Consider the following 13,798-nt stretch of genomic DNA (forward strand, 5'->3'; position numbering starts at 1 on the left):
TGTCTATGTGTTTGTCATGTTGCGCCTCTGTCCTCATGGATTTCTAATGTTTCCAGGGCTGAATTATTTAGATAGGCTGCCAGCAGGGAGCTACATGATAGCACAGACTTAAGGGTGAGGGGAGGGGGGCCCTACAGATGCAGATCAGGTAAAAGGGTACCTCATGCTTCACCTTTTCTCCTCTCCTCTCCACTCCTCCCTTTTGATTGGGGGGAGAGTGCAACCGGAGAGTTGAAACACAATACCCGGCTCTATTTTCTGCTTTTGTAGCTGTCCGCTTTATTGTCTTCACTGATGCCTAACTCGAGCGAGCAGTCGCATTTTGGTGGCTCTCTGGGCCAGCGTGGTCCTGAATGGACTGAAGGCCAGAACGACAGGGCTGCAAGTCGCTGTCACTACTGTGGCAACATTGCAGGGCGTAGGAATTCTTTGGCACTGGGTGGAGGAGACAGTGGACTGTGCTTTCACCTAAATCTTGGTGCGAAGCAGGATCCAGTGCTCCAGTCCTCCCCGTACAGGCAGATCCAGCAGGACCAGCATGTGCAGCAGCTACTAAGGAAGAACTCTGTGCCTGATCTGAGCGGCAGCCTCTACCTCAGGCAAGTGATGGCAGGCCGGGCCTCTGCACCACCTCAGGATTACTACCTGGCTGATGCTACCTTATCTGGTCAGCCACTCGAAGAGTCTGGGTTTTATAGGGATAACCAGCACCTGCTCACCAGATCAGCCTTGCATTATGGGCCCAGCGTTGGGGGGGTGAGGCCTACCTGGGATCAAGGACAGGCAAGGGCCACACCTTCCGTGCTGGCCTCTGCTTCCACACCTACCCCCGCGCCTCCTCCTCCTCCTCCTCCTCCACCTCCTCCCCCGCCTCCACCGCCACCTCCTCCCCTTCCCGTTCATGAGCTGAGCCGTTTGTACAGGGAATCGCTGGGATCTAAGATGATCCCAGACGTCCAGCGTATTGGTGGCAGCTCTCCCTCTCCTGCAGTCTACGGGGTTCAGCCCCCTCTTCCGTTTTACGCTGCTGAGCCGCCGTCTCTCTCTGCGCGCCAAGCTTATAACAATATCAACAGCTTGTCCCTGGACCACCGCCAGCCAGCTGCCACCAGTTCAGTGGTGGACCCAGCTTCTCAGGGAATGGACGGCGCTCTCCCCCGGGCTTATGGAGCTATAGCCTCCCAGAGGCTGCCTTATGACCCAAACTATGACCCCAGCTCAGCCATGGTGGCTGCCACAGCTGGAATGACCTCTGGCTTGCCTCCTCACCATCCCAGCGCTGCAGACCCCAAGAAGATGGTGGACCCTGCCTTTTTGTCTTTCCTGCGAGCTGAAGGCTTGGCGGAGAGTACGATCACTCTCCTGCTGCAACATGGCTTTGATTCCACCGGCACACTGGGAATGATGGAGGATCATGATGTCCGCTCTGTGGCCCCTAACTTGGCCCAGGCTCGTGTTCTGTCCCGCGTGGTGCTTGGTTGCAAGGCAGGCATGCCGGTCACACGTACCCGATCCAACAGCTTCAGCCACCGCAATGACCTCTACATGCAGCCCCAGGGTTTGACCATGGACCCCAGCCTGATGCAGCAACCTCCCACCACCATCCAAACTGTGTCCCCCAGGATGGGCGAGTTTCTTGGTAGAAGACCCAGCAGCGCACCCTCCCAACACCTCCTGGAGACCACCACCTACCCGGGAGCACGGACCCTGGCTACTGGAGCTTTTCCAGTCAGCCCTGGAGGATATAGTGGTGGTATGACTCAGGCAAGACCCCTCACCATGTACAATGCTCACACAGGCCTTGCAATGTCTGCTCTTGGACAACAGCCTCCACCAGCTCCAGGCACCCCTGGAGCGGCGCCCAAAACCTTCTCTGGCTCCTTTTCCCCGATGGAGCTGATGAAGAGAGCCCCCAACCTTCCCCCAGCATCGCCTGTCGGAGCGCCAAGCCCCCTTCACAGCCCCCAGCTTCTCCGGAAAGGGATCAGTGCTGCTCCTGAGAGTACCATTGTTCCTGTAACTTCTTCCTCCACTCTTCAAGCTCAAAACCTTAACAACACCAAGATGGTAGGACGTCGTACTGGTCCACCAGTCATAGTCTCAACCATGGCCACCACACCCGACACAAGTAATGTCAAACCCCACCTTTCTCACTAATTTCTTCAAACCCTTTCTCCTCTGTCCTTGTTGCTGTTGCTGCTTTATATTTTTTTCTGTAGGTATTAAGTTTTTTCTCATTTTGTTTTGTCATAGATTAGATGCATAGTGAGATTTAATTATGTATATTATAGATTTTTGGCATACTACAAAAAATCAGACTGACAGTCTTTTTGAATGGAGGAGTAGCATGTAAGATGCATCTGACAAGTTAAGCGGCTTTGCTTTGAGAGGTCCTTTTTTTTTTTTTTTGGATTATGCAACTATTTATACATGTATTGCAACAGAGTTGTGTCATTTGCCGGAGGGGATCCTGTCTCATCACCAAGATGAAATATTTCTTATGAGCAGAACTCCAGTTATTGAGGTCAACATTTTGCTGTCGTTTTCTTTCACTTAGTTTAATGGTCAAAATAATTTTTTGAAGCAACGGTGCGCTTCTGGGGTTGTTTTGTAGCGCCTCTTTTCTTTTTCAAGGTTCCTTGTGCACCATTTATTCACTCGTGGCGAGCACTCACAAAACAATCTGGCAAAAACACACTTTTAAAATAGCATTTTAGAGGATGCTGTTTGCTGGATGTTCTCTTAATATATTCCTGGACCTGTTTTCTTACAAAGCAGATTTAATAATTATCAAAAGCACATAAACATCCAGCTTGTTTAATGAAAGTAAGTGTGTAAAAGTTTATTTCCTTGATGCAGAGTTGCTGTCATTCTATTTTACACTGTACTCTCTCCTAATCATGGGCTTAACTACCTCAAATCCAATTACACTAATTGGATGTATAGTTGTGTATACTATAATAAGTAACAGTTTTTTACAGGCACGCTGTTTGAAACTCTCGTTGTTGTGTTGCTGATATTTATTTCTTCTAACTCAATCACTCTCACCTCAGAATTGCATTTCTTCTGCTCTGTGCTGTTTTCACTAACTTGCCAACATTTATGTCTTGATTGGCAATGCTTAAGAATCTATTTACATTTTCATAGATTGACGGTAAAGAAATATTTTCTGTTGAAGGCCTCCTAATCATGCTGCCGCATACAATATGGCAAAAACAAACTTGCCTTTTTGTTTGTTTTCTCTGATGGTGTTTTTTTTTTAACCGTCATATTCTTGTGAATATGTTTATTATGGTTCATCTTCAGCGGCTTTACAGAGCACATAATTGTGTTGGCTTTTTTTTTTTTCTTTTAGTGACAGCTTTTAATGCTTCGATTACCGTCAGAGTTAATTCTCTAGCAAGGCGCCATCTCATCTTATTTTTACACGTAAGGCCTTGATTTGTCCCCTTAACAAGTTGATATACTTCCCTGATGATGAGAGCTGATGAGCTCGGGGAAGAATTAAGTCTTTTAACCTTGCTTTTAGCCGTGTAACCCTGTATCTTGCCTGCCTCTCTAATGGGTCTGTGGGCTGCTGCACTTGTTAAAGAGTAATGACTTTTATGAAGTGTCTTCCCTTCGTGTAATAAGGGGAGGTGGGGGTGGGAAGTCCCTCTCCAAGCTTCATGCAAGTCTTCGCTGCTTTCCAAGGTTACAGTGGCAGCAACCCCCCCCACCCCCACCCCAACCCCCAGTGCACTTTTAGCACAACAAACTCATTTGCATGTAGCTGACATTTGTTGCTTCAGTAACTTCATCTGATAATGGGCAGCCCTTGCCGCTGATCGGAAAGCATACTTCTTAATTGTGTGTTGCTAAGCAACCCAGGTTTGGGTGGTAATCAGAGATAGATAATCTTCACATTTAAGGAAAGGGAAAAAGTGGAGCCTTGCATGCAGCGTTGCACATTTATTTTGTGCACTTGTTACTCCTTTTGAGCAGCCATTTGCAGTTTGGGGCAGGAGGAAATTGAGTGAAAAAATAAGACGTTGCAGGGCACTTAATAAAAACATTTCTCTTAGTCTCTTTCCCTCTCTCACTCTTTCTCTGAACAGTGTACATCTCAAGAGATTGCTTCTCATTTTTTGTGCGAAGGCTCCACCAGTGAAGAGCCTCTCTTATTACATGCATGGTGTTTTATGTTCAAACATGCATATTGATGAAAAGTTGACACATTATTCCTTTTGCACCTACTGAATAAATTGGTTGTTCTTCCAATACAAACCAGTCTTCTCTTTATCATCTTACATCAAAGTGTAAATTTACACACAGCCGCTGAGGCATCCACATCTCAGAATAGTTGAATCCTTATTTATTCTCAGAGCAGAGTTTGAAAGCAAAGATGTGAGCAGCAGTGAAATCAGTAGCTCCTTAAAATATTTATGAAAAAGGTGCAGGTGGGAGGGCCCTGCCTGTATACTCCTCTCCGCTGGGCGCTGTCTTGGTTGGCTAAAGCCATAAGTAGTGTTAATAATGGCATTAAACGGTTGAGTCGAGCTTAGTTGCAACAGTTCCCTTCCACCCAAAGTAGGGAGAGCGCCTTGCAGCACTCGTATTGGCCATGGAGTTGTCTGTCAGTGGCATCCCACAGAGCGGCACAGGTGGGTAAACCTAACTTCAGTGTCACGTGAAGCAGAATAGCCAACCTGCTAGCTAGAGATGTCATTGGCCGGTAGCCTGCATTGTGTGCGTGCTTAGTAGATTAACTGAGGTGGACACTTGCATGTTGTCCACACATGCCAGCACGTGGTTTCCTTGTGGAGATAATCCGCAGAACATCTTCAGATGTACTTTTCTGGGCTGGAGAATTAGGAGGTGGTGCGTCGGAGGGCAGGGCTTCTAGCTTACAGGAAGGAGAGAGACCTTGGCAACAGCCCTTGTTGCCAAATGGGATATGTCAGTTGACGTGTTCACCTGTATAAGTCTGTTCTCTTGGTTCCACTGTGCCCAGGTTGTGTGCGCTCCTTCCTGGGAGGTCAGTCAAAACATGGCAGGTCTTTTTCTTCTTGACAGGAAGCCATCACTGTTGAGGCTGACAGTTACGTAACCTTCCAGTGCATGGCTCCCATGGGGGCCTGAATGGGATTTTAATTTCCCTGCCTGGTTTTGGAAGGACATCCACGAGGATGCATGCCTAATGTGCTCTCAGCTGTCCTTGGCTAAACTGCTTTGTTCAGGTGTCTGACATTGATTTCAGCGTGCACTCTTGCCTGTTTTCCACTGGCTCGTCAGGAAGAAAGCATTCCATGCGTGTCAGTGTGGCCTTTAACTTTCTCTCTGGACACGCTTGTGTTTTAGAGACCAGGTAATGCCTGTCTTCCTGTGCCGCCACTCTGCTGTTTCATTGTATGAGGGCGCTTTGATTTTGTGCTTATGTTGCCTCAAATGCATAACTTGGACACACAATGCACAATGCTGCCCCCCGACCATCCTGCCACACATCGTAGCAGCAGGAAGTGTTTGTCTTCATCTGAGGGCGGCTGGCTGTGACAGCAGGAAGTGGGGACAGGGCCTGAAGTTTCCTCTATCTGTCTCTTTCTTCCTTTGACCAGCACTTTTTACTGTGCATGTAAACTGCAGAACGTATCAGGACAATGATATGATTGTCACTGACCACATTTACATGCACAAAGTGTTCGGTTTTTTCCCTTATTCTGAAAAGGAAAACATTCCTGGTAAACTGTTTATACGGCGAATGAAAATGATTATTCCATCAATATTGTGTTCCGCTTGTACTCATGCGATAAATTGTTGGAAAACTGAGATTCTTGTGATTCGATTGATGCAAAGCATTTTGAGATGCAATCACACAATCAATGCCAACAAGAACTGATTCCAAACTCAATGATAAGGTCTCATAGTAATTCACCGATCGATAACACTCAAAAATGGTCTCCAGAAGATCCAGTGCAGTACAATATTTAGTCCCAAACACTATGATGATCCACAGGAAGTTGTTGCATTGTTTCAGATTAGCCAGCAGATGTACTAATCTTCCACATCTTTTCCTTTATTATTCCAGTAAGTGTGTGTAGTTGATATGATGCTTTAAAAATGGCCTCTACACTCTAGCCTTTCTATTGACACGGACTTACCAACAAGTCATGTCCTCTCCACAGCCAACAGTAGTCAATGAGAGTTCGCCTTTAACACAAGTGCCTGCCCCTCTTCTTTTGTGTAAAGGTCGAGCCAATTGCATTCGATTGTGCAGATGACTGCCGCTTCGTATAGCCAATGAAATTATGAAAATGAAGATATGCTATGTCAGTGGGTGATTTACAGCCAAATCAGGGAACTCAGAATGGCTAAATTTAAATTGAGGTATTCAGCTAAATAAATACAGTAGGGCCTTTTTTTTGGAGAATGCCCGGACATGCCATTAGAAAAGCATGTAAAATATTCATTTTCTGTGTTATTGTTATCACCATTTATTGGACTTGGACTAGGTTAAGGCTCCATGCTGTGGTCCCGCTGTGTTTTCCAGCTAAGACGGCCCACGTATAGTCATCTGCAGGAATCTATTTGCAAAAAAAAAATATTCAGGTGGAATTAAAAACCTACCTCAGTGTGTTCAAACTTCTTCTTATTACTCAGTGCCATCACAGTGATTCTGACCCTTCTGACTTCAGTGTTTCATTTCAAAAGAGATCAAAAACATTGTTTCAGTCATTTCAATCAAGCAAAAACGTCAAACATTTGCTTTTCTTTGTCATTTATAACAGTAAATGAAAAGTCTTTGGGTTTTGGACTGTTGCTTGGACAAGAGAAGGAATTTGAAGACTTCACTCGGGGTTTTGGGGCATTGTGATGAGCATTTTTCACAATTTGTTGACATTTTATAGACAAGACATTAAATTAATTAATCTTGAAAGTAATCAGCGGATTAACTGATAGGGATATAAATAATCATTATTTGCAGCGATACATGCCTTAGAAATAAACTGAGAGTGCACATTTTAATCTTTTAATCTCATAATCATTGTTTTATTTTAACTCAAATGCAACAGATGCAACACAACAAAAACGTGTGACTGTCCGAATACTCCCTGACTGCGCTGTATGTTGACCTCTTCCTTACTTGTTGTTGATGATGGTGTAATGGGTCGGGGGCTCTCATTGAGGAGGGCTAATAGCTTATGTTACCTGAAATAGGCTGAGAATTAGAATGGGGAAATCCTACTGGCCATCTGTGTGTGTGTTTATGTGCGTGTGTATTCTACTATACAAGCATCACGTGTCAGTGGGAGTCTGTGTCATCCTCGCTAATCCCCCTGATATGAATGAGCGGAGGCAGACAAGAGGTTTGGGCTCACATGACGGTCAGGGGTTATAACAGGGAATGCAGATCTATAATAATCAGTCTAACCCTGCGCTTGTGTTGATATCGTACACCACCATGTGTATGCACTGATGAACTGTATCTACGCAAATCATACCTATTTAAACAAGCACAATGCTGTTATAGAGTGACAGGGATGCATTTGGTCTGGTTGGGTCAGTCTCCAGCATGTTGAAGTGCTGACGTTCAGCTTCTGTTTGAGAGTGTTTCCATCCAGCAGATGGACAGTGTGGCAGAAGTTAACCCTTTGGAATAGGGTTGGGCGCTATGATGGTATATATCGTGCAACAGTGGAAATGTGTCCACTGGTAGAGATCTGGTAATACCGATTCCACCACAGCAGCCATCTCATAAGCCATATTTACACACTGTCATTGACAGCGTATGCGCTGCTACCCTGCTACACAGGGAGTGAGTGGGCGTATTGATAACAATGAACAAAGTATGGCTGTACTCTTTCCTGCTCACCTGTATAGTGCTTTCCACTCTTTTGTCCTTATTGCATGCAAGTCCAAATACTTGTAGTATTAATATCAATGCAGAAACAGTCATCAGTATGATGAAGGATTATGAGGATGAGTACTTGCGATAAGTGAGAACACGTCTGACGCCTACAAATGTGCTCCGTGTCAAAGGGCAACTCAAAACAGTGTCCAGACCTGATTCAGTGGACATTGTCCAGACTTCATGTAAGAAAACAATGTAAGTGTCTCTGCTATATGTTTCGGACGGCAGTGCAATAGCAGTCCAGCTGCCTCACGAGGTCACGTGATTTGTTCAGCAGGACCGCTTACAGCTTGAGTTGTGGTGCTAATTCACCTCTATTGCATCTCTGCTGCTCTCATTTGGGACCTTAACGTGTCTCATGTGAGGCAGTTGTTAGTACAGTAAACTCTTTCGTATTTATATTTGCAGAACGGTTGCTCTATCACGCTATATTATAAATAATCATGAACTGCATGCATTGGGATTGAAGATTTTAATGCCTAATCTGCAGTTTTTCACCCATAAACGTCAGCAGCGGTGTTTTCTTTACCCTCAGTCTGATCTTCTGCAAGTAAAATGAATAATCAATTGGAGTGAGATCACGTGACTGATTATTTACTATAAAAGCTTTTTTTCCCCCCCTGTTTGCATGTTTAGAGTTGTTCTGCTTCGCTGTCCTAAAGTTTGGGCACTATGTATGAAAGAGGCTTTGCTTGTGCGCCGTACTCTCTCAAATTTAAAGATGAAAGTGAGCACTTGAACCTCATAGTCATTGCTTGATTTCAGACCTAACGTTCTGGAGTGCAAACGCAAATCCCAAGCGATGGAGTACGCTTTCTTTCTGCGCTTTGCGAGCCTGTAATGACTGCCGTTAAAGGCCACCGTTCACCTCCGCATTCTTAAACCTTATCTGTGCGCAGTCCTTCTGTCATGTGTCTCCAGTTTCCGGAGAACCTGGTAAATGTTACATGAACTATCTGCTGCTCCATCTCCACTCGGCCTGTGTATTGTTTGTGTCCCCGCGGAAATATGGCCAGGAAAATCTGTTTTTCCACTGCAGTAGTTTTTTCTCCAAAAAAAAAAAAAAAAAAACAAGTGAAAGAAAAAAGTGTTGCGGAGCCCCATCCCCTCTCGCCCCGCCACCCCTCACCCCTCCCCTCGCTGCTTTCTCATGGTTGATCTTTCCAAACCATCGGTTGCGTTCACAGAGGGATTAATGGTTTCTGCGAAGCCAGCCAACCCACGGAGGGAACGGAGCCTTCGAGCGAATGAGGAACAGCTGGTCTCCCCCTGCTTGTGACAGCTTGAGTGTTCGAGTGTGTGTTCGTGTGTGTGTGCGCGCGATGGTAGCAGCTGACCTCTGCGCGGGGTCAGAAGTGCCGTCCCTGGTCTGAAAGTGGGCGTTAAATCTTCGGTTTTCTCCCATCTACTGTCCTGCTGCTCCTACTGTTAAATGTTAATTGATGAACAATCAGACTTTACAAGCGTGAGTTTGCAACACTTTGCAACACAGTGTGTGTGCGTGTGTGCATGAGAGTTTTTACCAACTAATTTATGAGCCATGTCAGGGACAAATTTCCATCAGTTTGTGAGGGTCAATAAAGTTTTTTTTTTTTATTTCTGAACACACATTTCTAAAGAACTGATGTGTTGGCAGATTAAGGATCTGACATTGTTCAACTTTTTTTTTTTGTTAAATCTAAAACACAGTCTCAGCTTTTTGTAAGGGCACTTTTCAGTGGAACTCTGTGTTCCTTGTGCTCATTTGAAGATTAAATGGGTCCTAAATTAGATTTGAAATGCCCGGAAAAACTCGAGCTGAAGGAAGCGGCTATGCTAATTTTCTTAGAAACATATTCCAGTATTTCAGGTGGCGTAGGGATCGCTGGAGGTCATCCGAGTGGCTCCTGCATGCTCCTCCACAGGCCTAAAGGTCACTGCTAAGCGCTAACAGGCAGACGAGGAGCTGCAGTCATGTGTGATTACGCACCTGAGTGTGCGCTCGTCTCGTGATGCTGCGACTGGCGAGGAGGGTCTTCCTGTTATTTTGGGAGATTGCATTGTCACATTTATTCTGCCGCTCTCCTTATCCCGTGGCTGTTTTGTTTACAGGACGGCGACGACGTGTGCTCGACTGCTCGCGCCGTAAGAACGGCGGCACTTTGATATAATCTCCCCAATTATATGTCGTCAATTCTGCCGCATATTATTCCCTCTCTCCGCGGCAGCTGGGGAGGAGATTGGTTTTGTGCACGTCGAACGGCAACAGCTGCATCCACTAAAACAGACAACTACCTCTGCACACCTCCCCAGTGCTCCTTTTTTTGTCTTCCTCCCCCTCTTTCTCTCTCACTCAGTGGTGGGCAGGTCACCCTGAATTATTCATCAGTGTGAAATGAAAAAGCTCATGGATATTGAATATCCCCTCTGAAGTGGTGGCCAACCTTGTGTTTTTTTCTCCTCTCTTCTTCCTTTTTTTGCCGCTGAAAATAAAAAAAAGAGTAGAGAGCGGCAGATCTCATTGCCAGGGTATTTCAAAGGTTAACCGATTGCTTTACCTCGTGCACATATTTACTTTCTTCATGGTCTGTGGCCGGCGAGGAGGGGTGGGGAAGCGGAGAGGATGAAGAAAAAGATGGAGGAGAGTAGAGGAGATGAAAAGAATAGGATTTTAAAGGTAATCTGTGTTCCTGTGGATATTTTCCTCCTGGAAGAACTCGTGTCTCTCGGCACCACAGTGGGCTACCTTTTTGTGCAGCTGCACCTGATTCGCTAACCTTTCTCGCCGCGCGTTGTGAGGCCTGTTCCTTCCTGGAACCGGTGCGTCTGTGGTCGGTTGTGGTCGTCCCGATCGACCGGTTGTCATTCGTGTCCCTCGCGGCCAACTGTGTTCCTCCATTGTCCTCTTGCCCAGTCTTTTGTGCTGCGGTTTGATCTGCGGCCCGCGCTGCAAATCAATGCTACTGGTTGCCATTCATTCAGCTCTGCAGCCAGCAAACGCAGCAGGGACTCTCAGAACATCTCCCATGTGAGAACATATAAAATGGGCAGGGGGAATCGGGGGGGGGGAGGTCCTTCAAGCTTCAGAGCTCTGTTGTTTTTAACATCTTTAGGATATTTTAGTCACATCAGAATATTTCTGTGTCCACCATTTGCTGGCATTAGTGTCTTTATTTGTCTAACAAGCAGGCTGAATGCTGTTTCCCTGAAGGACAAAGACTTAAAAGAGCCTCTGCTATGCCAGAGAGCAGATGCTAAGATAATGAATAAATAAAATAAATAAAAACAAGGCAAGGGGCGAGCCCTTCCTCCCCTGTTTTGTATGCTGTACGTGCTAATAGGGCGCGGAGTGTTTTATTCGTTCAATACTATCCGAGAGAGCAGTGCAGCATTAAGCCTGCATCGCTCTCATTGGCTATTATGTTGCTACTACCCCGTACCCTTTCAGTCATTACAGTCCATTTTCCTCCATTCCCAATTTCTACTGCAGCATAAACAATTACTCAGGAATCCTTTTAAGAGTATTCCCAAGCCGTACAAAGACCAAATGTGCCTGCAGGAAGCAGCCAGGGGTTTAACTGGCTAACCTTTCCCAAAAGTATTCTAAACAGAGTCGTAATGACTGACAATTGGAGAGGGGAGAGCTATTTTATTTTCCTATGAATAAAACGAGTCAAATAATTTGTCTTCCAGGAAACAGTTTTGAGGCTCCGTATTCGTTTTTCGCTGATTTGAGAACATCCTGTTTCTTGCAGGTAATTGCACTTTTAGCCTAAATGAAATGCATCGGCTGACGGCATACAGGAAGTGGGGCAGCGTCGGTGTAGGTGTCAGGTGTTCCAGGTGTCATATCGTGCGAGCCAAATGCAAAACTCCAGTTACAGTGGGTTCGGGGCGTACGGTGGGGTCCGCTCTGCCAGAGGAAGTGTGAAATATCATCTGCCGCGGTGGAGGGAGGTGAGTAGGTGGGTGGGAGTCTCTCTCCAGAGGGTGCAGGAGATGAAGCGAGGGGGTTACGATGATGAAAATGGCTGTAACTCTTCAGCAAAGTGAGCTTTAAAAGGCTGTAAGTGGACACCTCTTAGTATCTGATGGCTGACTCCTGGTTGACAAGACCCCACGACCCTGGTGTATTTATCGTAATGGAGCACAGCTGGGCCGCGGCTTCTATGGGTTAATAGCCATGTGACAGCTTTGGTGGAGGGGGGTGAGGTATTGTGTGTGTCTGTGTGTGTTTGCATGCGTTTTATTTACCCGTGCACTCTGGCGAGTGGCATGCAGGGGCCACACTTGGGAGGGTGGGACTCACTGCTGCGTCTCCACTCTCTCTGCCAGGCCAGATGGCTCCTGTCACTGAGAGAGGAGGTGGAGCGATGGAAGGAAAAGGGGGAAGGAGGGGAGCTCCGAGTCGCCCTTAACAGCGCCAGAGTGGCCCGTCCCCAGAGCCACCACATCTGGAGACCACCTGCAGCTGGCTCACCCCGCTTCCTCCGTCCTCGTCCCTTTCCCTCTCGCTCACTTTCTCACTTTGTTTTTCCAGATGGGGGGAGGTGGCGGCGGGGCGGTGGCGGCGGGGTGTTTGGTCAGGCTGTGATTTGTGCCCATATTTCAGTAACTTTAGTGCATCTCTGCTATGTGGAGAGCGGGAGGAGGAGCAGAAGGGAGTGAGCGAAGGAGGGCTGGGAGGAGGAAGAGGTGGCGGCGGCGGCAGTGGTGGTGTGAAAGCGTAGCAAAATATCATTTTATTTTATGACTGCGCCAGCCTCCGAGAGTTGTGGGTTTTGTATTTGTAATATTTCTTTTTTTATTCCTCCCCAAGTAAAAAGGCAGAGTGCGAATGTTCGCTTTTCTTCCCTTCACTGTTGCTGCAACTGATCCAGAGGCCACATGGGGGCTGTTCCTGCATGGAAAATAAAGCCTGCTTGCCCTCCTTGGCTCCCCCCAAATAAAATACACTCATTTGCATTCCCATGCTGTAATTTTAGCCCTCCTCTCCCTCTCTTTCTCTTTCACTATCTCTCTGTCCCTCATCCCTACATCTTTTCAGCCCCGGTCCTCGCGGTTCCGCAGGGATTGGAACGTAGGAGGGGAAGAGAGGAGGGGAGGCAGAGAAAACAAAAGCAGAGAGGCAGTGTTGACTCAGGGTTGTTATCTGGACCGCTGTTGAGGGGGTGGGGGCTCTTGTGTGTATGTTTGTGTGTGTCTGCGTACATGCCTGGGGGGGTTATTTACCCTGGCTGCTGCTGCCACGGCAGGTGCCTCTCAGTGGATAAACCTGGGCCTCCTAAATAAATATTCACCGCGGGGAAATCAGACTTGCGTCACCAAAAAACACATTACCGCCGCTCTCGTTTCCTCCCTCTCGTCGCACCAAGAATGTCGAGTCCATTGAAGATCAGCCATCTTTCCCCCCAAATCCCAAAAAGAAGTGTCACTGAGCAGAAAGGACAAAGAAAATCTCAGAGGACTTGTGGATGTTTTTATGAAGCGAAAAGATAAACCTGCTATCAGTGTGTATCTGCGCTGTACAGTGAAGTCTCCTCACGTCAAGAGCAACGACTCTCCTGATATTTTGGTTGGATGCACTCGCAGCTCGTTTCCTCAGAGGTTTAAGCTCTTAAACTAAGTTGTTGAGCAAACAAACATGACCTCAGGCTAAGATGATATTGCATTATTCATTCACTGTGCATGGGAGCAGGGTTGGAAGAGAAAGTGGTGCCCAGTTTGCATCTTGGCTTCAAGTTAATTTGCTGTGGTCAGAGTCAGTGGATGAGTCGGTAACCTCGCTGGGTTTTCGTCCGCTCGGCCTCCACTCGTTGGTTAAGTGTGTCTGGGGCTGGAGCGAGGAAGGTCCTATCTGCCACAAATGTTAAGAAGTCAGCGCACTTTGTTGCTAGTTCCGGTCCGACCTCGATTCATTCTCTAGCTTCC

The 13,798-nt window shown here is 46.7% G+C and overlaps 1 protein-coding gene across 4 annotated transcripts in view; it reads left to right on the forward strand.

Annotated features, from left to right (window-relative positions):
* Positions 1 to 13,798, forward strand: part of ctbp2l (C-terminal binding protein 2, like) — a 95,378-nt gene that overhangs the window by 50,202 nt on the left and 31,378 nt on the right. The window contains exon 1 of one of the 4 annotated variants that reach the window (XM_041962127.1): positions 295 to 2,128. The exons of 2 other annotated variants lie outside the window; for them this stretch is intronic. In XM_041962127.1, coding sequence (XP_041818061.1) covers positions 295 to 2,128 — 1,834 coding nt within the window. Of the gene's footprint in view, positions 1 to 294; positions 2,129 to 4,563; positions 4,644 to 13,798 lie in introns of those variants that run through there. One more of the 4 variants, XM_041962130.1, reaches the window with a different exon arrangement.

Source organism: Chelmon rostratus, chromosome 21, assembly GCF_017976325.1.
Source record: "Chelmon rostratus isolate fCheRos1 chromosome 21, fCheRos1.pri, whole genome shotgun sequence".
NCBI lineage: Eukaryota > Metazoa > Chordata > Actinopteri > Chaetodontiformes > Chaetodontidae > Chelmon > Chelmon rostratus.